Source organism: Strix aluco, chromosome W, assembly GCF_031877795.1.
Source record: "Strix aluco isolate bStrAlu1 chromosome W, bStrAlu1.hap1, whole genome shotgun sequence".
NCBI classification, from domain to species: domain Eukaryota; kingdom Metazoa; phylum Chordata; class Aves; order Strigiformes; family Strigidae; genus Strix; species Strix aluco.
The window spans coordinates 35,096,654-35,122,966 of record NC_133970.1 but is presented as its reverse complement, the minus strand read 5'-3'; the positions used below and the strand labels follow the sequence as shown (position 1 = coordinate 35,122,966).

Sequence of the window (26,313 nt, the reverse complement as noted above, 5' to 3'; positions counted from 1 at the left end):
ATTCCCACAGCATTCTCCTGGCGAAACTGGCTGCTCGAGGCTTGGATGATCGCATGGTTTGCTGGGTAAAAATCTAGCTGGATGGCCGGGCCCAAAGAGTTGTGATGAACGGAGTTAAATCCAGTTGGCGGCCGGTCACGAGTGGTGTCCCCAGGGCTCGGTTTTGGGGCCACTCCTGTTTAACATCTTTATTGATGATCTAGACGAGGGGATCGAGTGCACCCTCAGTAAGTTTGCAGATGACACCAAGTTGGGTAGGAATGTTGATCTGCTCGAGGGTAGGGAGGCCCTGCAGAGAGATCTGGACAGGCTGGAGCGATGGGCTAAGGCCAACTGGAGGAGTTTCAATAAGGCCAAATGCTGGGTGCTGCACTTGGGCCACAACAACCCCCAGCAGCGCTACAGGCTTGGGGAGGAGTGGCTGGAGAGCTGCCAGTCAGAGAGGGACCTGGGGGTGTTGATTGACAGATGGCTGAACAGGAGCCAGCAGTGTGCCCAGGTGGCCAAGAAGGCCAATGGCATCCTGGCCTGTATCAGAAATAGCGTGGCCAGCAGGGACAGGGAAGTGATCTTACCCCTGTACTCGGCACTGGTGAGGCCGCACCTCGATGACTGTGTTCAGTTTTGGGCCCCTCACTACAAAAAGGACATTGAATTACTCGAGCGTGTCCAGAGAAGGGCAACGAAGCTGGTGCAGGGTCTGGAGCACAGGTCGTACGAGGAGCGGCTGAGGGAACTGGGGTTGTTTAGTCTGGAGAAGAGGAGGCTGAGGGGAGACCTCATCGCCCTCTACAGCTACCTGCAAGGAGGTTGCAGAGAGCTGGGGATGAGTCTCTTTAACCAAGTAATAAGCGATAGGACAAGAGGGAATGGCCTCAAGTTGCACCAGGGAAGGTTTAGACTAGATATTAGGAAGCATTTCTTTCCAGAACGGGTTGTTAGGTGTTGGAATGGGCTGCCCAGGGAGGTGGTGGAGTCCCCATCCCTGGAGGTGTTTAAGAGTCGAGTTGACATAGCGCTGAGGGATATGGTGTAGTTGGAAACTACCAATGCTAGGTTAACGGTTGGACTAGATGATCTTCAAGGTCCTTTCCAACCTAGATGATTCTGTGATCCTGTGATTCTGTAAAACTCGGCAAACAATGAATAAGCGATACTGATTGAAAAAAGCAGAAAACATCTCTTGATTTGGACTGCTTTTGGTTTTTTGTTTCATGAAGGCATCTCTCGAAATAACAATTCTGAATGCAACTCATTAATGTGTGCTCCCTGCCCCCACCTTCACAAGCCTTCTCCAACTAGCTAAATGTGGTGACTGGAGATTTTTGGATTAATTTTCCTTAAGTGACCTAGTTTGCAGAGAAAGATAATCATGCATTTATAGCCTCTGGCACTCTATTCAGGTCACAGATGGACAGATAGCAAAACTATTCCTCAGTGACTTCCTGGAGTTGTAAGTAATTCCCAATGAGAATGGAGATTGGCTTGATGTTAATTGGTCAGAATGCCTAAAAGTGTGGAAGATCATTGGCTCTTACTTGAATTTTCAGGGGGTGTCACAGTTATACCATATGATACCAGTCAGCAGTTGTTCTAGGAGTGTTTTGTGGTAGTGATCAAATTATTGGAGATGTTAAATATCTGACTTCAAATCCTTTGCCTTCACGATGAAGCACCATGTGGTGTTCTGACTGTGGACGTGTCTGATGTTACATATGTACCAGATACTGTGGCCTGCACCAAGGATCGAAGATTCAGAGAGAAGCACTTACAATCCCGTGAACAGCTGTCACTGTAAAGATAATTTTCCATGCAATAAGTATGACCTAAACCTGTTTTATGGAAGTATTTTTTTGTATAGCATGATCAGTTGAGCCAATAAAACTCATATTTTGCTGTTATCCATTAGAGGCCCATTCTCCCTCTTGTATTTGGCACTAATGTAGTGATGCTTGCAAAGCACCTTGTTATCTTATTTTCAGACGTTCAGAAGTTTCACAAGGGAAATGACCAGGCTTTATCCTCTGTTATGATATTTTTAAAAGTTTGGTGAAGCTTTTCATGATGAGAAACAGACAACAAGCAGGAGTGTTAAGGATGTCTCTTTTTTTAAAGAATGTCTTAAATCTTTGAGTGTGCCAGGCAGTCAGTGATGTTAATTCTGACAGGGCTGAAGAAATAACCGTTAAAATTGTAACACTGCCAGAAAAGGGATGGATAGCTTTCAGAACAAAACAAAATACGTGTGCAAGTTGAATTCTTGTGCCTCAGGACTGCAAACGTGTGTGTTCCTGTGTCCCCCAATGTATACATACAGCTCTGTGCCACGGCATAAAACTGAAAGGTGTTCTGGCAGAAGTTACGTTGCAGTTTGGATCATTTTGATCACCGAATAAGTGTTCATATTTCATGTGCTTCCTAGAGCAAATAATGTCAGGATGCATGAAGAATGATTTGGTTTTGGTTTAGATATTTACAACTGTTAAAACAACCTGACAGAGCTGTGCATGTATTTCCTATGACACAGTCTAATGCTTTGAGGGCAGAATCAATTCTTTTTAGCAAAAAGCCTTTCAAACAGGAATTAAGTAAAAGGTTTTAGAGAGAAAGAGTACATGCAGACCTTCTGTACCTATACTGAGGGAGTGTAGTGCAGCTGTTTCACAATCAAAATTTTGACCATGGGCTCTAGCAGTTGGGAGCTCCATGTGTGGGCTTTCAGCTTCTAGACCTGTGTGTTCCCTGTCCTGGGTGTTAGCCCCAGCATCTTCTCTTCTGAGGGAGAATTCTCATTGTGCCTGAACCATATGTTTCTCAGTGTTCCCTCTGGAATTGTTGATAAATTTGAACCAATGTAGCTCTACAGATATAGGCATAAATGCAGATACTCTTAGTCTAGCTTAAGAACAGCCTGCTGTAGGTGTGATTTTATCTGGTCTTAGAATAATTAATTTAAATCCAAATAAGTCCAGTTTTAATCAAAATAATCCACAAAGCAGAATTTTAATTTTATTTGTTTTTACTTTGTCAAGAAAGTATTTGAAAAAAGTAAGTCAGCACTGCCAGGATTGGTTATGGGCTATTTTAATCAAATTATGATTTTATGAAACAAAATTTTACATCTTTAGTTCTGCGTTTCTTGGTGTGATATCCATCACATTGCTGTGTTTATGTAAGAGAATGTGGAGATTTATAAGAAGAAACAGGATAAGTCTAAATAATTGGGAAGTCATTGTGTATTATCAGATACAAAACTAGACTAATTTAAGTAATACATTTCTATTTTATGGAGCCATAGTACAATCTGTAGAAAATACAGTAGAAATTATTTGTAGAAGAAAACAGTATATGCTACAAGCAAATAACATCTGCATTGCAATAGACATGTTCATGCCCACTGTGTAGATCTCTTAGGGATAAAAAGTACGATTGAGAAATAATACTAGTGTAGTCCCATTGAAAACAACCAATTTGAAAATAACCAGCTCCAAAGTAACCTTCTAGCCTTTGAGCCAGGGTAGCCATAGCAGTAATAGAAAATACATGCTTCGTATTTAATGCTGACATTTCAGTGTACAAGCAATAACTTCAGAGCTCCTGACTGCTTTCTTGGCAGGGCAGTAAGGCACTGGGCAAAGGTGAAGATGAAACATGCCACGAATCCCCCTCGCATTATTACTCAGCACTAGCTAGGAGTCTGTCTTCTGGGATCTTCATGGCTTATAAATTTACCTTCTATCATTGTGGGTATATAAATTATTGCACTGAAAAAAATGCATTCGCTACCCTTTTTGCATCTTAAATTAGGATATTAAGTGACCAAACAGTTCTCATCCTGTAACTGTCCTGGATACAAAGATTTTTATCCTCTGCTGCATTACATCAATATAAAATTTTTTTTCTGTGAGGAAAAATGAGTAGTAAGGCACATTTTGTAAACAAGTATACATGTCATGCACACACAATTAGTTACTAGTCCTGGCCATAGCAGGACTACTAAATGGGATTACTTGCATGAAATTGCTGGTGTGGATATTTGTTTGCTGAATCAGAACATCAAGGAGGAATTGTGAATATGATAATGAACTAGATTTTTTAAGCATGTTTTCTATGGAATTTTTTGATCTGCTGTGCTACTATAAATGAAAAGTAAATCTGAACAGAGAAACAGAAGAGTAGACATTATTACAAAAATTCATTCTCATCTTCTTTCATATGTGAGTCAGTGTTCCTTGATGAAATAGGATTATTGTTACTTTAGTTTAGTCATTTAAGATTTAAAATTTCCAGTGGTGAACTTCTAATTAGTTGAATAGATCATGAAATGCTAGAGCAATTTGAAAGAACCCATATCCCTCTTCTGAAGGAACTTGTATTCCTGTTCAAGGGGACAAAATGGTGTATTTGGAAGGAAATCCTGGAGCGTGAAAGAATCAGACATCACGTTTTAGTGAAATGGTAGATGTGATCTGAATTGGTAATGAATGTTCCTCAGTGACTGGTTGGCTTTGAACACCTAAGGAACTTTTATAGGAATCAATGGTTTTGAAGTATGCTTTTATGGGATGCACTGTGCATATGCATGAAGTGAGCAAAAGAAACTCGGTGGGCAAAATGGTAGCAGAATGTTTAATTGTTCACATGTACAAAGTTCAAATAAACCTATAAACTTACATGCAAAATAAAAATAATAATTTATAATTAAATTAAGGATATTAAAATATATTTATTATAACAATATTATACTAATTACTTGTAATTCACCATAAACCTATATACAAAATCATTTTGGCCAGAGTTACAGATCACTGATTTTCAATTATGCCTTTAATAGTAAGCTAATTAGAAAAAATAATTATTTTCTATATGTATTTTCCATATAAGTTTGCACCTCACACGCTGTTGATGCTATACAAGTAAACATTAATGAACTATTTGCATACTAATACATTCACCTGATGTGTCTGAGATGTTTTTCCCTTGCATACTGAGTGCAAGGATAGGGTCTGTGGATGATGACAGACTAATTATCTGTGAAAAATGAAGTCCTGTGTTTCCTCAGAGAATAACTAAACTCTAGGCAAGGATTGTTCCTCCATAGGCTACTTAAAGAAACCCCAACATCAGCTTCCTCTTTGAAATGAAGCAATAATATATCTATGCTCCTTGATCTTTGGTCTCTTTGCTGATATTACTGAAGAAAGGCACATTAACAGTATTATGGTGTTGAAATTCAAGACTTTTGAATTTGTAGATAGAAATTAAATATGGTATTTAATAAAGAAAGTATATTTCAGGAATAGAAGATTTACATTAAGACAACTAAGCTGTAGTTCCAAAGCACTACATTAGCTCTCTCTAATCAAGTTGGTGACAAATCTTTTTTTACAATATATTTCATAAAGTAATAGATTAAAAAAGCACTTACTCTCAATACATATATATTAAAATGGTGACTAGTCATATACATATTCTAGAATTACATGCTGTTGCTTTTGGGAAGCTGATTTGGATTTCATCATCCTTAACATTTTATTAAAAAAAAGTACCTTGTTGAACTGAGAGGGTTGTTTTCCAATAATGATATACCTATATTGAAAAAATCTGTTGATTAATATTTTCTGAATCTAAAGTTTTGATGATTTGAGCACTTGGATTCTCATTTGGACATTCAGTCATAGGATTTTTGCATAATTCTATTTTTCCTGGATTTTTTGAAAAAAAAAAAAGACATTTAAAAAAAAAGAGAAAGAAGATATTTGAGGGCTCTGACCATTCTCATTCTGTTTTTGCAGTTCAACAATCAGCAAGCATTGGGAGGCAGAACTGGCCACACTCAAGGGTAATAATGCTAAGCTCACAGCAGCCCTGCTGGAGTCCACTGCCAATGTAAAACAATGGAAGCAACAGCTTGCTGCATATCAGGAGGAAGCAGAACGTCTTCATAAGCGGGTAAGTGAAGGTAACTGGCCAGGATCCTTGAGGTAGAAATACTGGTGACTGTATCCACTCATTTTGAAGTAAAATAAGCTTATTGTTGGGGCTTTAGGTTAATCTTTGAGACAGAAATTAATGGTGACTTTAAAGCACACAGGGTTCCTCAACTGGAAAATTCTTTCTTTTGTAGCAGTTCCTTTTCTGCAGAGGGTTTTGCTGCAGGAAGAGTTATCTAACTTGTGTTACTTAGGACATGTCTGCCAGCTTTCACTCTTCATTTGCTGACAGCTGCATCACATCTGTTTCAGGACCTTCTCCATAGCATTACACTTTAGTCCCTCTTGCATTTAAGGCCATAGAAACTTGACATCAGATCTGTAAGTTAAAGGAACCCTGTTGTAGTTTACACATATAACAAAGACCAACAGCTTCCTTTCATCCTTGCACCTAAAGAAAACAATGTAGAATCAAGCTCATTATACACAGAGATCTGCCTTTGCTTTCATACAAGAGGGGCAAGGTCCCATTCCCTTCACTAAATTTTGTTTGCAGAGGTCATTTGGCAAACCAGAAATTAGAGCACAATGGGGGCAGAAATGCCAGTGTCTGAGAGGAATAAAGTGTATGCAAGGTTGAAGGATGCATTATGAAAACAAGTATATAATATTTTTAACCTCTTTTCACATGTAACTATATTGTATAATTTTTTCATCTTTATTCATATGAATTTGTCATCATAGTTTAGGGCATATTTTTGTACAAAGTGAAGGCAAGATTAGCATATGTATGGAGGGAATATGTCTTTGATGGAGTTGAATTAGTTTTGTTAATATCAGTTAACTTAGAAAAATATCAAGGAGATGAACTTAGTTAAGAAAATAAAAACAAACAAAAGCCCTATATGCTTTTTTGCATGACAACCAGTTTCATGAATATGCTGACAGAAGGGAAAGGTCAACTGGAGGCTAGTAGTCCCAGGAACAAGGATCATATTGATCTGAGGAGGAGAAATTCAGCAGGCTGCATCTAACCTGGAAGAATAGCAAGAATTCCCTTGATCTTGACAAACCTGGGGAAATGGCAGGTTGTTGGGGCTGTCCTATACCTAGACTGACTTAAAGATGAGGATCTTGAAGCCCCAGCCAAATGAGTTGATAGGGAGAACGACAATTTTCGTTAGACTGTAACTGCGTGTGCCATAGCTGACTGGATATGCATGAAGTGTAATTAAAACTGGTGCTTTTTGCAAAGTGCTTTCATTTCAAGAAATTGGCAGTTGCTGACAAAATTGCTTTGCTTCAGAAATTTTCCAGTCAGGAACAAGTTTGTCATGTGTGTTTGTATGGAGATTTTCACTTTGTCATCTCATTTAAGCTTCTCTGGAAGGGTGGAAGTTCTAACCTGTGCTCCAGGTTTGTGAATAGATGATAATAGTCATTCTTGATAAAATTATTTAAATTATAACCTTATATTATAATTACTATAGTGCAAAAGTTCAGGTGGATTTAATCACCAGATTCAGGTTTTACAGTGAAGAACTCATTGATAAAATGTGGACATAATGAGGTAACATTCTTCATACTAAAATGTATTAACAGCTTTTGTTGCAAAGCTGAGACAATACAGCAGCTGAATTATTTGCCTGCAATGGGGAGACCCAATCAGACAAGATGGGCAAGGAAGACACTGTAATAGAAGATCCCTTTTTCTTGATGTTGCTCTCACTCTTAGTAAATCTTATTTAAAATCTGTTATTGGAAAATACAATTAATGAATATAGGAATTTTTAGCATGTCACTTTGCTTGTACCTGATACTACAGTTAACAGAAGTAGCAACCAAGTATTTGTAGATACATTCATTAATAGCTGATTATTTTTATAACCTTTGCCCAGCAAATTTCCTGCAATTATTTTTTATTGCTGAGGGAACGCAAAATCTTATAACATGGGATCATCTACACTGTGCTCTTTTGATCACCTTTTACATGCCTTTATTAAATGTTTCTGTAATCTGTGACCTTGGGGCTTGTTGATATCTCACATAGAATATAGGAACACTCTGTGCCTATGGCTCTCTGGGCATGCCTGTAAATTACAACAGGATAGTTCATCAAGGTACTGCCCTCTATTGGAATTGCTTTTAGAAAAATATAGATTTAGCTAACTCTAGGCGAAAGTATGCAGATTATGTAAAAATTCAATCTCAATCTGTTAGCCATACGGTGTGATACAAGAGCTGTTCTAATCTGCATGCTGGAGAATAATCTTTCAAATATGTGCCCCATTCAAAAAGAAACTCCAAGTCAGATACTTCTCTGTTACACAGATGGAAAATGTGCTGTTGAAATGGTGCATCTGTTGGTTATGGTATATGTGGTAGCAAGCAGTGTTAAATCACCATATTGTGTTATCTTTCTATTAGTTTTATCTGTTAAGCACAGTATAAACATGTAGCTGCAATTGATCAAAAAAGTGTTCCTCAAGTTGGAATCCATCTCACCTGAGATTATGTAGAAGTTATATATCAAGTCTCAGATGGTCATCTTTTTTTCTTGCAATTCATGGAGAGACAAAAGCATGAAGAATAAGTGTCCCAGTCTGAGAAAACTGACTAAGGTGTTGAGTTGAATTTGCTTCTGTAAGTACTTGTCTTTCCCCATAGGATAATCATCTAGATAGTCCTATAAACATACTTTTAGTCAGATGAAAGGAACCCCATCCTTAGTTCACAGAATCACCAAATCATTTAGCATGGAGGGGAATTTTGGAGGTTATCTGGTCCAATTCCCTACTGAAAGCAAGGCCAGCTTTGCAGTTAGATCCAACTCCAGGGTTGGATCAGGTTACTCAGGGCTGTAAGTCAAGTCTCGAAAAATGGAGATCCCACAGCCTCTCTGGGCAACTTATTCCAATGTTTGACCACCCTTCTTGTCAAATTATTTTTCCTAATATCTAATTGGAATTTGCCGTACTGCCAAACTGTTACCAGTTCAGAAGAAAAATGGGTTTTGATCCAAAAGAACCTTTGTTGAGAAAAGTCTAATAGAAATGCTCCTAGAAAAATTTATTTCAAGGAGAAATAAAAGTTTGGAAAATAATTTGCATGTTCAATTGTAATGTAGTAGTTGTTTTATATGAAAAAGTTAGCTGTCACAGCATCTTGCCCACTGGAGAAGAAGAATGTGTGTAGATATGTATGCATTGGAGGCATATGTTCACTTGCAAGATCATAGTCTTTTATAAAATAGACCAGCCTCCAAAATGAAGAATGGTACTGCCAACACTAGCTGCTATATTTAGTTCAATTTAATAATATATTATGTGATTTATATATAATGTAATTATGGTATTCACTCATTACATGCTTTAGGTTTATATACAAGTTTTGGTGCCTGAGTCATCTGTCTGCAAGCTACAGCAGACTCATATCCTCTGTCAAGTATGCTGCATGTGGGGAAGTAATGCATATTGATTAGTAAAGTTTGCATTATTATTTCCATCTTTAGTTTCCTCTTTATATAAATAGCCTTATAAATAGCCTTTTTTCCATAAATAGTTTCCTCTTTATATAAAAAAATATTTTTTATTGCTAATACTGTCTTATTAGTTGAATTCTTATGGTACCTTTTTCCACAGTTTGAACTTTGCAATGTTTTATTTATAAATATCCATTGATTTTACATTATATCTCACCCCTCTATTTTCCATTTTCCTCATTCACCATGATAAACTTAGTCTTTCAGCTTCTGCAGTATTTCTTGTGAACTTTGCTTTTTAATTTGTTTTAAATTATTTTAAACCCAACACTTTTTATTCTATACATGTTTTCAAATTTGACTGTGTATCACATCGTTTACACTTTTTAAAATACAGAAACAAAGCTAAAATGCCCCTCTCTGATTTTGATTGCATTTTTCAAAATTAATTTATTATTTGTAATTTCTGATTAAGTATAAGATTTCCTCATCTATCAGTTCAGTTTTTCATATCAACCCACATTTATTTGCTTTCTGAGGCCTTTATCTTCCTTCTCCCATTTGTTCTCTGCATTAATAATGCCTAGAGCTGAGAAGAGAGTACACATTCATTGCGTCTGAGTGCAAAGTTCTCAATAAATTGAAGTTTTGTGCTCTCTTCTGATATATTGTGAGCTTAAGTCAGAAATATTCTACTTTGATATTTTGTCAGACATTACATTTTTCAAAAGTTTACTAAATGAGTGTATGTATTTTTCTCTCTAAAATACAAATTGATAATAATTATTGGAAGATAATAATAATTAAGCCAAATCAAGAGCTTAATTTAGAGCTCTCAACCTTCTCTCCTCTAATCTGCTCAGAAGCATTTTAACAACAAGAATTTCCCTTAAGCGGGGTTGGTGAGTACTCCAACACACCTTGCATAGCTTTTCAAAGTCAAAGGGGGTTCATGAATTAAGAACAGCTCAGTAACAGAAAGAAAAACCCTGAAGTCAGCTACTTCAGACAAATAAAATAGCATCAGTACTAACATTAATCCTGATATCATAGAAAGGAAAGGATTGTATGGTGATATGAATTATGCAAAGTAACCCAAAGTTTCATCTTTGGCATGTAAAAAATGAAAATTATATATTTTTTCTTTCATGCTAACTGCTAAAGTAAATCATCCGATGACACTGGGCACCAAGACAGAATAATATCACCAGTGCATAATAAAAGAGCTGCAGATCATTCATCTGCAGGAAAAGAAACCTGAGATAACAAGAGATGAAGGCAAGTGATCAAACTCTTGGATATTCCTGAAAGAACAGAGTGGTAAACTCTTGAATTCTAGCTTGTTATTTTACCAGGATTTCCTAGGAAATAAGTTAAAATTAGTTTATTAGGTTATGGTTCTTTCAATGAATTAAATAAGTGTGAGGACATCTTATGTAGTCATCAAAAACACCAGACAAATAATGGACCCTAATTTCACTCCTGTTAAAAGAAATATTAAAGTGGATATTAAAACAATGCATGAACATATAGAAATAAAATCATGGTCATTTTACTGGGCTATTTCTGTGCTACTTAAAAAAACCAAGAATCTATAAAAGCAGTTATTAAAGTCCACAAGAAGTATGGGATGCCATATAATCCATCTGCTCAGATTATCCAAAAAATTTCTATAGAAAATCTTTGCAGACCCTTTAGCAGTCACCTCCATGTTTCCACCAGCTGCATTAATAATTGAATAACTGAAACTCAGTTTTGAACATGCAGATGTGTGATAAAGTTGCTTGCTGAATCAGAACCCATATTGTGGGCTTCTTACTTGCTGAGAAGTCAGTGCTTATTGAACAACTTATTAGCGCTACTGTGGGACTACTGTGAATAACTGTTTGGTTTTATATGACCAAGGAAGGATATTTTCTAAAAGTGGAAATATGAAATAAGGTGACAGAAAGTGTGGTAACAAGAAATTTATGAATGGAGTTTTGATCCAAAAATTTATTGGCAATGCACCTTTTTTATGTGATGCCTATCTCTTGGCATCCTCCCTTTAAGACTGTGTCACTCCTACCCCCACTGAACAATCCAAATTTATATTTAAATTTGGTTTGATTGATTAAAGAAAAAAGTTATCCAAGTATAACTTCCTTCTGAAGATATTGTAATTAGCATGTGGCTAGATAGTAGCTTGGTACTATTTGTTTAATAAAGAAAATAGATGAACATTTTGCAGGGTAAATAGTTTGACAATTTAATCAAAATAGTGGGATTACCATTTTGCTTGTATTTGTCTATGCATTTAATTGAAACAAATGTGTGTGCAGTGTCACAGTCCACTTGGTGGACTTGTGATGATTCGTTTGCTACGATCTCGAAAGTGCAAAATTAAGGTGACCAACACCAAAGGGGATAGCAGTAATCAAACAGTGAAACTTTATTGGGTTGCCTGTGAAGAGGCACACGATAGTTAGAGATGGGTGAAAGAAAGGAGAAAAGTAAAGTTAAGTTTTAGAGAGAAGAGGGAGAGAGGTTATAGCTACCACCGCTGATCTCATGACGTCCTAACGGTCCCGGGTCCAGCTGATGCTGCGTCGTCGATCGTCGTGGTCCTTGGTGGGGAAGCTTCCAATTTTCGTTGTCCAGAAGTCATCTTTTATGCTTAGTAACACACCTTGCTCCACCTCTGCCTCAGGGGTCTCCGCCCTTCTCAGAATTCAATTGTCATATCTCCGCCCTTCTCGAGCGAGGCCATCGCGCGTGCGCAGGGGGGAGCGTCTGAGGTGTGGTCAGTCTTGGAGGCAGGTAACCTTCAACCAGGAGGTCTGTTTTGGTATTATAATGAAGCAAAGTTCATCTGAGGTTCATGATTTCTTCATCGATGTTATGGCAACAGTCGCGATCCATCTTTTTGACAGTGGCTATGCAATTATCACTAACCGCTCTGGCTAGCCCCAGGTACCGAACAATAGCACAGCACTCTTTGTACTACACAGCTCAGGCACCGAAGAACAGCACTGCACTGCCTGCACCACACGGGTCAGTACTCAGGAGAACAGCACAGCACTGGCTGTGCCACACAGTTCTGCATTCAGGAGCCTTTGCACCACATTCCATTCCAGGGGTCAGCAGCTGCGCTCCAAACAGGCCGTTGTCGGGTACCTCACTGTCCATGTCCCTGATGACAATGTTGAGACAATGCTGATCTGACCGACTCTTACAGTGCAGATGGACCAATCCTGAGTGCACAAAAAATGGACAACTAAATCCATATTTTTACATATGCAGTCCTTTCATCTGGAATTGCAAGCAAATTCTCGTTGCACTAGAAACTCCCGAAAAGGAAAAAAAAAAAGGCAGTTCTTGCCCATATGAGGTTATAATGTTAAATATTGACCAAATGTTCAAGAGAGATGTTCTGGGGAGTTTTAGGGTTTTCTACAACACAGTAAGATCTGGAAAGGCTAATTGTTCTAACTGTGATAGTTGAGTTCTTAGAAGACATGTAGGAATATAGTGACTTTGGTTTTTATTTCTGAAATTACAATTTTGCATTAGAAAAGAGTTTATGTTTTAGAGCAGGCTGTAATTATCTGCATGAGGTCCATTATCCTTCTTACAGTGGAACTAGTTTCTAATAAAAAAAAATCCAGAGTAATATTTTAAAAATCCTTGAGAAGAGAAGCCATTGCAGAGGCTGACCACCTTCTTTGCATGGAATGAGGAAATACCAAAGAAAAAATATGAGCATTTTATTTCAGGGCATATGTATTTTTCTCTCAGATGTACATTTTTGCTCCTCCAATATCCATTTCAGCTATCATAAATTCCATATTAATTTTGAAATGGTATATGTTGTCAGTCTTGACATTAGAATACCAGAGCATTTCCTAGGACAGGATTTCTGAAATCCAGCACGTACTCTCAGCTCCCTTTCTACGTGTGATTCCTAATAGAAATAATCCACATCTAGCCTTTATCAAGATTCAACCCTTAGTTAATACTTGCAGTTTACTAAAAAGATGTCCCCTTTTGAGACAGAGCAGGTGAATCAGGTTATGGTAGTTTTGTTTTTTGAAATCAAAATGTGAATTTGGCTTTTTTTTATGGATGGTGAACTGAAGACAAGTCCTTTCTGTCTTTTTTCTGTTTGCCTTGATTTGGTTTTAGAGCAGATTTGCATTTAGGACCCAAGACTATTTAATCTATTTAAACTATTTAAACTGCTGTCACTCTGGGAAAGAAAAAAAAATGTTTTCACTGAAGGGTCCCTCATCCCCATCTTCATCATCTTTCTAAAAAAACTAAGAAATGCTTTAAGATCCTTTTATCTGCAAGTTATAAAAAACATACACAAACATGCCACAACATTTTTATGTAGTCAAAGCTTTGTAGAATAAAATATATCCTATCCATTGGAGAGTGAGGAAATTACTGGAGTTAAATACTCAGGAATAAAGGATGACATATCTGTATCATGTTTGCTATTGCTATTGCATGTACTTCATGAGCTAGCCAGATGGCTGGAAAAAATATTTGCTAATTAGATTGCAGAGAAAGGGATGTCGCCTGAAGTTAGTATTAGCATTATCAGTTGCAAATAATAATGAATGGCTGAAGCTCAAAGCATCGATTTTAGTACAATTCTTATATTTTCAAATATTCCTACTGCAGTTTCATTACTTTCTTCACAAAAATCAAGCATATGATGGATTATTCCTCTTTCACCTGTGTAGGAATGAATAACTGTGGAAAACATTTTGATATTTCCATGGCTTGAGGCATCAGTGCCCACAGAGAAAAATGTGTCCTTTTCAGCAAAATATTTAATTGTTTTCTCAGTTGAAAAAAGTACTATATTGTTGGTAATGCACAAAACTCCCCCTGCACCCAGGTTATCATTTTATATATAGGTAAATCTTGGAAAACTGCAATAATTAATTTGCTGCCAGAAGTGATGTATATGAATAATACTATGGTGCGCTTTTTGTTCTTTCAGCAGCAACCTTGAAAAGTTTCCTTGTTTTCTGCATTTTCACATTTCTTAGCACCAAAAATCTTTCCAAAGTTTTTATTCTTGAAAGCTATGCTAGAATTATTTTTATGATCGTCTTGTTTGCATGCTGTCTTGCATCTTACTGTCTACCTTGAAGAACCAAGAAGCTTCTTCTACAGAAATTATGTGAAACTTTATGCAGTTATTCCCAGTTTTGCTGAGCCATGCAACATAATTTCTCTTCTCATTGTGGAAAGCAAAGGGCTCTCTTCTTTGTAGGAGGTTCATCTTGAATTATTGATAGAATAATATTACCACAGTCACAGTTATGATCCATTTAGGGATGTAACTCAACCAGATAAAAATGCATAATTAATGCTTAAATTCAGTCTTGCATGTTCTTCACTGTAGCCTGGGTTAGTACACCTTGGATATTGTGTTCCACAATAAATATAAGGGATGCAAATATTTTTAGGAAACAACAAGTTAATAGTGTCAGGTGTATCTATAAAATAGGCTACAGCTGCACTGAAAATATGTTCTAATCTGTCTTTCTTGGCATTTCTGTAGCAGTTGAAGTAATTTCTGTATAAAGTTTAGAAGGAATTTCATGATCTGCTGGCACTGAATTTAAGATGCTGAATAAAAACTGTGGCAACTCAGACACGGACTCTCCATGAAGTGCAGAAGGAAAAAAAGTTTATTGTTACAACAGTACATACTTATGCTCTCGCATGCTGTCGGTAAAGCTCTTATTTCATAATTAGCAAATCAGCAATTAGACAGCTCTCAACCTTTTCTCCTATCAGCATCAGACCACTCTCACACGCGCTGTGCAGACCAATCACCCTCTCGTTCACGCGCTGTTCACGTGGCGGTAACTTCTCACAGTTCAGTACTTTTCCACAGTTCAGTGTTGCAGCTGTCCGTTGTTTTCCCCTGCCACCTTGGCACTACTCGGCAGTTTCTTATCTTTCTCCCAAGGCCTGTTTCTCATCAAAGCCTAGCTGTTGATTCAGAGGCTGTGCAGGGCTGACAGGCCAATGCCTCCCACATCTCCCCTTTCTTTGTTTCGCAGCTGCACCTGTAAGATTTGTTTCAAGACTTTATCAATTAAGGTTTGGGCAGACTTCAAAAAACACAGCATACTTAAAATAGTTCCACAGAAGGCTAGAAACAATACAGCAGTTACAGTTACTAGTTGAAGAGAGTAGGACAGTCTTTTTCACCATCACATTTCCAGGACACTGGGATACACTGGGTTGACTGAGGACCACAGCTGATTTCATTTACCCGGCATGTTCTCATATGGCACAGTTCAGCACACATCAGAGCCATCCTCGCAGTCCGGATCCCCATCACACTGCCATCCGTTAGGCACACACTGACCACTGATGCACACAAAATCAGATTCAGCACACGTCTTCACCACACAAGCATTCTCATCACTGCCATCGTCTTCACCACACAAGTAGTCTCATCATCAATGGGGTACTAACATTCAGATCCGCAATTGCTGGGGAACCCTGGATGCAGCGAGAATTTAGAGTGCCCTTCCTCGCAAACCGGAAATCCTACGCGATGCGTCCATCCATAGGTGAGGCATCCAACATCGCTGCAAGCAGGTCCAGCCTCATTTATCTAATTCAGCAGGCCAAAATAACTGGCAATTTTCTTTGAGCAGAAACATCTGATTTCATCCTCCTGTTGGGTTCCACCCAGAGCCTGGCCAGCACTCAAGGGGGAAAACCAAGGGAGTTTCTAATAAGGTTAAACACTTGAGTTCTTAATTCTTAATATTGCTAAACAAAGAAAGTTGAATACACACATTCTTATAGCATTTCATCCTTATTAATAACTACATTTTGTCTAAGCTACATCTTTCACTAGTGACTAGTAAGCCTATATAGTTCTTTGAGGAGTTGCAATTACTGTTAGCATTTTCTCTTAAAAGAGTTGGCAACTGTAGTGTGATTAAGGACAGAGATAGTGTATTTTGTCCTATTGCAGCAGCAAGCATTACCCATACATTCTGCTTAAATGATCAGTCGAAGAGACAGCAAACTGTCGGCACAGGGGCACCCACAGCACCCACAGCCGGCTCCTGAGTGTCCACCAAAAGCTGCCTCTCACGCCTCAGGTGTGGTCGCACACACCTTGCTGGTAACCACCGGGACTGTGACCTGTGGAGACACAAGCATAACCTCTTCCCCAGGTTATTAAAGGATATGGTCCTTCCCAGTTACCACTTTCCAGGGTTTTTGCTAACACTTGAGCCTTGCCCTGGACTTCTTGTTGATCTGGTATCTGCGATGAGAAGTGACGCAATATTGGTGGCACCTGTGAGACAGGGGAAATGTTTAAAAAGTTCATGGCATATAATGCCGTATTTAGCCTTTCGTGAGGTGTAGATAGATATACTCCATCTCCCCCTTTTTGTTGTTGCAATAGACACTTTAGCGTGCCATGCGTACGCTCCACAACAGCCTGTCCGGTCGGTGAGTGGGGAATGCCGGTCAGATGCTTGACTCCCCACTGTATGGCAGGACGCAAACACTGCTCCAGAAAAGGTATCGACAGACACATGTACGTATTTTAACGTTCCAAATGCAGCAAAGCGAGTGACGTCAGATTGCCATAATTCTGAGGAGGTGAGTCCCCGAGGGTTGACACCACTGGCTGTTGAAGAGAGAGAGTCCTTCTGGTATTCAGGGCAAGTGGCAATGATGTCTTTAGCCTGACGCCTTGATAAAGAAAACTGGTTTTGTATTGCCCTGGCATTTTGGTGGAAAAAATGCATGTGAAAGCCGTGCTTGCTCAAAGACATTTGTATTAGCCACTGTAACATGTGCATAGTAACCAGAACAATGATACACACAGGTTCCTGACCAGCAAGTAATAGTAGGCGCTGCCTACCTTTCATGATCAGTTTGGCAAACATTTCTGGACGAGTAGTGACCGTCTTGTGCATTTGGTGTGACAAAAAAATCCATTCAACAATAACAAGAGGGTCACTAAGTGTTTCATCCCACTGAAACAGCAGAGCATAGGGCTGCCCTGGAGGGTTAAATAATATCAGTTGATACGGATGGCCGGGCACACATTGTGATGCTTGTCTTTCTGAGATGGCATTAGCTACATGGTGGAGATCTTGTTTCGCTTTCTCTGTAAGTACTCTGGGTGATGTCAGTGAAGGATCTCCTTGCAAAATATCAAACAAGCTATGCAGATCATCATTAGTTAGGCCCAACAACAGCTGTATCCAATTTATGGCTCCCAACAGTTTCTGTCAATCATTTAAAGTCTTAACATCAGTTTTAAGTTTAAGGTGTTGGGGGACAATGGTCTGTTCACAAATTCTCCACCCCAGGTACTGCCACGGTGATGATCGCTGTACCTTTTCAGGTGCTATTTGTCACCCCATTTGAGATACTGAGTCTTTGGGTAAAGCAAGAGGCTTTTCCATGATCTCCTGTGTTTCTGCTGCTATAAGGATGTCATCCATATAATGATAGATAACAGCCTGGGGGACCTGCATTCTAACAGGGCTCAAAGCCTTTGCAACAAACCACTGACACATCGAGGGGCTGTTTTTCTCTCCTTGTGGCAAAACAACCCAGTGGTACTGTCTTGCAGGTTCACTAACATTAATACTGGGAACTGAAAAGGCAAATTTAGGTGCATCATCCGGATGCAAGGGAATGGTAAAAAAAATCAATCCTTTAGATCAATTATTACAAGATGCCAGTTTCAGGGAATCATTGTTGGGGAGGGCATTCCTGGCTGTAACGTACCCATATCCTCCATGGCATCATTAATGCGTCGGAGATCATGTAAAAGTCACCAGTTACCACTTTTGTTTCAAATAATTAACACCAGCGAGTTCTAAGGACTGGTGGTAGGTACGAGATGTCCTGCACTTAACTGTTCATGAATTAAATCATTCAGGTGGAACAACTGTTCCATTGGCAAGGACCACTGACCCACCCACACAGGTGATTCTGTTTTCCAGGTTAGTTGCAGGGTGGGTTTAGGGGTGGGTTGTGCTGCAGTGGCCATTAAGACAAATTTGATCCAATTTGAGTTCCCCATTGAGCCATACAGTCACAACCCCATGATGTAGCAGGGGTTTCCAATATAAATGGATGAATATTTGCTACCCGGTTTTCTGGGCCCCTTACCTGAATGAGATCTTTGCTTTGAAATGTTACAGCGTGACCACCAACCCCGAAAAGCACTCGAGTTACCCGAGCTAACGGCCAATCTGCTCACAGATATTACAGTCACATCTGCAGCAGTATCTAAAATGCCTGTCAGTTCAACAGATTCTTCTGCTTTGGTGAGGGCACATTTTACCAGAGGTTGACCTTGAGTCACTTTCTGAGCCCAAAATATTTGAGGAGTACCTGCTGATCCAAATCCTGAGTCACCCCGGCTTCTCGGCATACTATTAGGGGGAGCCACAGTAAAATAAAAAAGCTGAGTAATTTTTGACCCTTTTGTTACTGAACACGGGGGTCCAGGGGTCCAGGCCATAATTCTGATTTCCCCTTCATAATCGGCATCTATGACCTCTGGTAAAATGAACAACCCCTGTGAGATTGTAGATGATCTTCTGACAATATCCCCCTCAGGCAGATGGTACAAGGGTGCACTCTCCCCACAGAGTACGCACCTAAATTCAAGACAACAATTAACACAGAATTACTGCCTCCGCTAGAGGAGATATTTCACCTGTGACACTTCAAACACTGAGCCCGAACAAACAGGCAGCACCGATGACCCAGCGGGCGGGCACTAGGGCGCTCTGTACTAAGGAATGTTCCCTCGTCCTGCACTACCCCCCCACTGGTACAGAGTCTGCCCTGCGCTTCGTTCCTCTGCGGCCGCTTCCCTCGCGGGATAACGGGACTGCGGGTCAGAGAACTCCGCACTCCGCAGCTGCAGCTGGGCTGCGCCTCACACCCGCAGAACAGTCACACACCCACACAAAGGGGCCCTTACACTTATTACTCACACAACATCAAATGACAAACACTACAAACATCAAAACACCATTAAGAATATGTAAAGCCATTGCTTATTGATTATGTGGTGTTGGCAGACAAGAGACGCCGCATCCCAGTGTCAGCACCTTCTGTAAAAACTGCCGCTTCTGGCGTTGGGGGGGGGGCGGGGCGAGAGCGCGGTGCCGGGCTTGGCCGCAGGCAGTCGCTCCGCGGCGGGGGGCGCTCGAAGGCTCGGTGCTTGCAGGTGGGGGGGTGCGGATGCTGAGTACAGAGATCCACACACTCGGTTTCCAGATAGAATACTGTGCCGGCGTTAGTACCATTTTTAAAAGTGCCAGCCAATCCCACGGGACCAATTGATAGCCATGAGCGATTGCCTCCAGTATACCTGTTGTAAAGGAGTTCTGGAGCCCGTCCTCATTAACGCTTTTCTGTTGTTCTTTAATAACAGAAAATTGCAGTCCTTCCCAACGTGGCTGACGTCCCGGCTCATAGATTACAGGAGCAACAATCTTTCTGGCCATGTCCATATCCCCTTGCGCCAAGGCCTCTTGCCTCACTTTTACCCACGGATCATCCCCAGCTAAGGGAGGACACAGGCCAGGTTCTCTTTTAGGATTTACAGGGTCCGGGTCTAAAGGATTATCACAGTCAAAAGACCCAGCATATAAAGCTTGCCGTAGGGGTTCAGGACATGTGTCCTCGCCCTCTGTGTCCTCATCCTCTGTCTTAACAGCCTGGCCTCGTTCCTTATCTTGCCTTTTTATTACCTCAAAAAGAGTTCTCCATGTCAGTAAGAGTTCTGCTGCAACCTGATTCCCTCACATTGTACAGTCCCATAATCTTATTCCTACTTTATTCCATATCAGAACAGTGAATATAGTAACCACAACTGCTACCCACTTTAGAATTCTCTTCAAGGCATGTGAGTTAATATGCAGCTTATATTTTTCTTCTGAGGGTATTGACCTACCCATCGCTTCCCCACAGCTCACCTTGCTCACCCTGCAACAGTGATTGATGGTTTGAAAAAATGAATCAAGCTGCAGCAAACAGCTCAGATTCATTCTGTCAATAATTGCTTGGGGAGGGTTACCACTCAAAATACTTCTGTCATTCCCACTTCTTTGCTTCTGTCTAACCAAAGTCTTTTCTCATGAAGCAGTTGTCTGTGTTGAGAATTGGTGCAATCTCCTCTCTTGGTTTCTTTGTGCTTTGATTTGGTTTGTCTTCTTTGAGAGATTCTTCAGTCTTCTGAAGCTTTGAGCAGTCACTCTCTTAAGCTCACGTTAAGTCTGCAACTCCTCATTGGCCCAAAGCCTCACTCCTCCAGTCTTCCCAGAAGCCCAGAGTGTGCTAGCTGTCTGCTACAATGAAAACTTCTGCCTGATATTCTCCTCTATTTATAGACTGTTGACCGTAGATCAAAATTTCCAGAAAACTCTCAAATGGCCTCTACTGAGAAGTTCTAGGCTCTGCCAGAACAAGTTGCCTTGCTGTATTATTTCAGCTGACTTATTTTGCACTGAGGTATGCAGTTAAGTATAATAATGGCCATATACTAGAACAGTTAGATCATTAAAGAGTCACTAAAAAGCCCTTTCAGAATTTTTTTCCCTGTGTGCAATCCTTACCTGGATGATAAATGCAAAATAAAGCAGCAGAGGTGAAGAACGATAATTTTTTTCTTTTTTAGTCTCAAATACAAAGCCACAGATCTGACTTTTTTCAGATATGCAAGTCAGTGCAGTCTTACAATAGCACAATACAAGAGCCTTGTTTAATCAGTTATTGTTCAAAGACTGTTTTTTCAGTCTGAATTCTGTACTGGAAAAAAGGTTTAATCACAGGTATATTGCTTAGTGATTGAGCCTTGCTCTTAAACATGAAACACTGAATGAGGAGATGTACCTGAAAAGAGCATGTGGGAGGATCAGACTAAAGCATTTTAGCTTCCTTTTATGCCCCCTTCTGTGCATAATGCATAAACAGTTATTTTTAATGACTTTTGGACCACTGGTCATGAGAAAAATAAATTCAATTTGAAACAAGGAAATAGAGCAAGTAAATGCTATCCAGATTTTTGCCTAGAGCTTTATCTTTTGTTGCTTCTGTTTTCAATTGCATATTCTTTATATCACATCAATTTCCAGCCAATCTTACTCTACAGATTTTTTGAAAGATCACAGTATGATTTTCTTTTTTATAGGTACATTCAAGAAGAGAACATCATGAAGATATTTGACATCTTTTCAGATCTCTCTAGGAATGGGCATTTAAATATGACTGTGATCAAAGTAAACCTGGTTTTTTAATTGATTTTGTTCTTTTTTTCCAAGTTACTGATTTTTCAACTAACAGTAAACAAAACAGTTGAACAATGCATTATTTTCTTGCATAAGCAGTAAGAGATGTACATTTGCCCAGAGAAAAGCTGGACCAGAGTAAGACATCACAGCCCCTTTAGTGTGGGTAATTAATTGCCCTTCTGATAGTGGTTGCCTCTGTTGGCAAGAAGATTTGTGAGAGCACTCCCTACTATGCTCAAGCAAAATTAGTTGTGCTTGCTTAAGCAATTTCAATGGATGTCTTGAGTTAGTATGGCCTGGAGCACACTGGAGAGTGTTCATGTGAGCCACACAGCCGGCAGGGCTGTAATGGGAGGTGTTTTCAGCCAGCAACAATACATGCAGCCGAGAGTTGTAACATTTCATTCACCCCAGTTCAATCCATCAGCCTCCTTGGACTCCAGGCTTGCACCAATATGTGCATCCTCACCATGTGTACCAGCCCAGAGGAAACCATGTGGAGAGCAGTGGGGTCCAAGCCCTTCCTTAGTCACAGGATGGAACACCTCTGCACCTGCTTCTAAGGCACTTAAGTGCTAGGACACAGGTGGTTCAGGGACTGGGTTTTCTTCTGTCTCTCCTGTTGAGGCTCTTCCACTTTGCATAAATGAGTATTCACTGTGCCAGTACTTGGTAAATACTTGCTGTATTTAGATGTTAGTTCAGACACTGTTTAGATATAGTTTTTTCCCCGTTGGTGTGTTGCAATTCTACTTGATTGTTTCTTGTGTAATTATAGTAGCGAATACTGTAATAGTCACAATGGTAGCAGTCACAAATCATCTAAATAGATATATTTTTGTGTAATTGAAGCAAATTGAGAAAATTATCCAAGACTTCAGTTGTAATGCTAAGTGGCATATAAAACTGAGCAAACTGCTATTACTTTTTTTTCCACAAGCACCGATATTTCTTTTGGGACAATTCCAGCCAATAAGATAGGTCTTGGGGGTGAGCGGTAGGGTGTTGTGTTACCAAGCTATCTCCTCATCCCTCATTCCCCTTACCCCTCTCAAGAATTTGCTGTAATCTCAGTTTCTCTCAATTTATAAGCCTGATGTGCAAAAATGTCTAATCATAATTTTCCAGCAGAAGGAACTAGACTTGTCATAGCTGTTACAGATGGAAATTCATGCTCTGTGACTCAGAAAGGAGAAGCTGAGAGGGATTTTGTTTTAATTTTCTTGTATTTCATCTTGGCTTTCCTTCGACTTCTCCCTGCACTCAGTTATTTACCTTTTGAGCCTACAAACAGTTCAGAGTCTGAAATTACTGGCATCACAGTGGCTTTACTAGCTAGACTACATCAGTGCTGGAGGACACCAACCTTGATTCCTCAAGATGTTCTTTTATCCAAGAAATAAAATTGTCCTGGAGAATACATGCCCTCTGTCTAGGGGCTACTTCTCTGGGAAAGGTAAATGGAGACCTTAAGGTTTTCATTGCAGAATTGGGTAGCACAGGAATATACTTTGTTCAAAGGAGTTTTGGGGCCAGATTTGTTAGTTACTGTAGGTAGATGATGCAGCTCTGTTGAAGACTATATACTAAGATTGATAGGCACATATCTTCTGGAAAAAAAATGAGTTATTGTATTTTTAATATTTTAACAGTTTGTTATTAAATAAAAAGGTTTTAGTGCAGACATCCACACAGGCATGTGTTTGCTGCCTGCTACTAAAGAGGAACAGTACAAATCCAAATCGTGCCATTAGATGTTGGCTTTGTGAATGAGAGATGAGATCCAAAAGTAGAGGGAGGAAGTAAGAAGTTGGCAGCTGTACATTGACAGCTATTACACTGTTGATGCTGAGTCAGAAATTGAGGATGTGAAATGTTAATTGGCTTGCTAGGAAGTAGGTGAGCATTGTGGTTTAGTTGATTAAGATAGTGCAATATTAGAAAGTGTCAGATGGAGATGTTAGACAGACAGACAGATCTGTGTTTAATCATCTAGACATTACTGTTTCTGAAATGGTAATTCAGCTTCTTTCATAAAATTTTCAATAATTAGTAAGTATAACTTTTAATTACTGTTTTTTTCAGCCTGCAACATACTAAAGTTATTGTTTCCAAGATATTACAGTAAACATTAGAAGTCATAGCAACCATTTTATGCAAAACAATTTTTTAAGGCATTTTATGCTAAGTTCATAAGAACACCTTTACCATTTTAATCAACATAACTCACCCAGAACTAAGGGCATATTTCAAACGCAGCTATTTATGCAAAGAAGTAATAGTGCGTTGAATTTGTTGCAATTAATTCTGTATGTGTTGCTTCTACTTATTTCAACAGGTGACTGAGCTAGAGTGTGTGAGCAGTCAAGCCAATGCAGTCCACACACATAAAACAGAATTAAACCAGACAATACAGGAGTTAGAGTCTATGCTGAAGAAAAAAGAAGAGGTATTTGCTAACATTTATTCTTGGCTTTTCTGTTACATCATTTCTAAAGGCTTTCAATATTAAATTTGGGATGGCTGATAAATATTGTATTATTTCCTATAGATGTTACAAAGTAAAATCCATTTTTCAGCTTCTTTGAAATGATTAATATTTTACCATGTATATAATTACCTTAGTCTAATATAGAGCTGGGTATCTGAACAACAACAAAAAAAGGTATTGTTTTTGCAAAAGTAAGTCTGCATTGAGGCATATGTAGTTTCTACAAAGAAGTCATCACACAGATGCAGTCCAAATTCACCAAGAACGGAAGCAGTCATAAGCATGCTTTCCTTTTTCTGGAGAGTAGGGTTTGGAGCAAATAATAGATCAATGTCTTTTTCAGGCTAATCTGTTTTTCAGGCTATGTTAATATAGCTGACTTTTATGATCCCTAAGATCAGCCCTTTCCTTAAATGCACGTCAAACCCCCAGCCTGTAACTTGATATTTATTGTGCCATCTGCCTTGGGCTGGACCAGCAGCAGGAAAATACAAGGAATTGGAGTAACACCTGCGCTGGCATGGGTCCTAGAGGAAAGCAGATTTGTGCCACAGAATGATCAAAAATCACTCCTTTATGGATGGAAAAAAGGAGGTGGAAGGAACCATGTATGAAGGATTGTTTGCCCTGTATAAGACCAGATCCCTTGGGCCCTCCGTAACAGACACACTGGGCACTAGTGTGCATGTTTGGAGGGGCAGTGTATCTTGCAGGGTCTTGCCTCCAGTGGGGCTGTTGTTAGGTGTTTCTGAGGAGGATGCATGAGAGACACAGTAGTTACAGAATATCCTCCCAAAATGGAACAAAGCCTTTTCCAAGCTCCCTCATACTTAAGAGATTTGCCTCAGGTTGGTAATGTTTCCCATTTTGGTGCCCATGTGCTTTTGAATTATACTGAGCTGTTGGATGTGAAGAGATCTTTCTGAAAGGACTTCTGGGAGGTGACTTTCTGGGGAAAAGTATTTCTAGTTTTCAGTTTGATACCTTTTAGTTTCATTAACTGTTTCTATTCTTGTCTCCTGAAAGTAAGCTAAGAAAAGGTTTCTCTTCCATTCATTATTTTATCTGTATTTGTTATTTTTATACCTTATTACTTTCTTTTTGGTAAATTAAAGATACCATTTCTTTTAGACTCTTTTTACAGAAATCAATGGTCAACGCAGGCAATTTTTTGATGCTCAGCCCTGCTGCTAGTGACAATAAGCAGCTCAGATGAAAATTGGATTTTTCTCTTGAAAAAATGGAGGATAGATTATACTAGAATTTAAAGTATAAAATTGTTTCTCTAATTACAAGTACTCTTCATTTTCTAGGATAACATTACTTCAGATCTTTTGTGTGGGAGAGAAAGACTTAGACTTCTATAGCAAAGAAAATGCTTATCTGTGTTGTTTATTCACAATAGAATTGTTGTTTGGGACTGTAATTCAGGAATATTGGAAGCAGGGTTTAAACTTCATGCAGTAGCTAATTGCCAGTTTTGATATCATTGCAATGGCTTGCTCAGAAGAAGCAGCAGCCAGCTTACCTGCACTGAGGCCAAGCCAGGTAACGTGTTGCTAGCAAGGTTGTTTCTTCTCCCTTAGGAAATAGAAAGATTGAAACAAGAAATTGACAGTGCCAGAGAGCTCCAAGTACAGAGGGATTCTCTGACCCAGAAGTTACAGGTGAGCTATAGTGCATCATCCTAATTTAGACAGAAGGGAAAAATGATCAAGTGAGCAGTTCACATCAGCAACTTGTGCTATTTTCACTGAAGGTGCCAGATAAATATGTAAGTTACATTGTGTTGTGAAGTGGTGGGTTGGGACGCTCTGAAATTTGTACCAAAATTTCCATCTGCTGTAAGTTGTTATTTTTTCCTGAGGGAACAGACACAAATTTCATTTACAATTCCACAGAATGAACTTGGACTAGCAGATGTGCTTCATCAATACATGTTCTAGGCAATTCTGGTTTCATTTTCACTGCAGTGTCTTCCCATAGGTCTTGTGTGCCACTGAACTGTCAGGCTGTGTATCACCATGTTGGGATGAGTTTGTATTCAGCTTTTAAATATGCTTTGAGAAAGTAAAGGTTAAAGCATTCTTGTGTAGTACA

The 26,313-nt window shown here is 39.3% G+C and overlaps 1 protein-coding gene across 2 annotated transcripts in view; it reads left to right on the top strand.

Annotated features, from left to right (window-relative positions):
- The window catches only part of LOC141917729 (homer protein homolog 1-like), a 149,617-nt gene that overhangs the window by 115,464 nt on the left and 7,840 nt on the right, over positions 1-26,313 (top strand). For both annotated transcript variants that reach the window (XM_074811142.1, XM_074811143.1), the window contains exons 6-8: positions 5,796-5,952; positions 24,061-24,171; positions 25,800-25,880. In XM_074811142.1, coding sequence (XP_074667243.1) covers positions 5,796-5,952; positions 24,061-24,171; positions 25,800-25,880 — 349 coding nt within the window. The remainder of the gene's footprint in view (positions 1-5,795; positions 5,953-24,060; positions 24,172-25,799; positions 25,881-26,313) is intronic.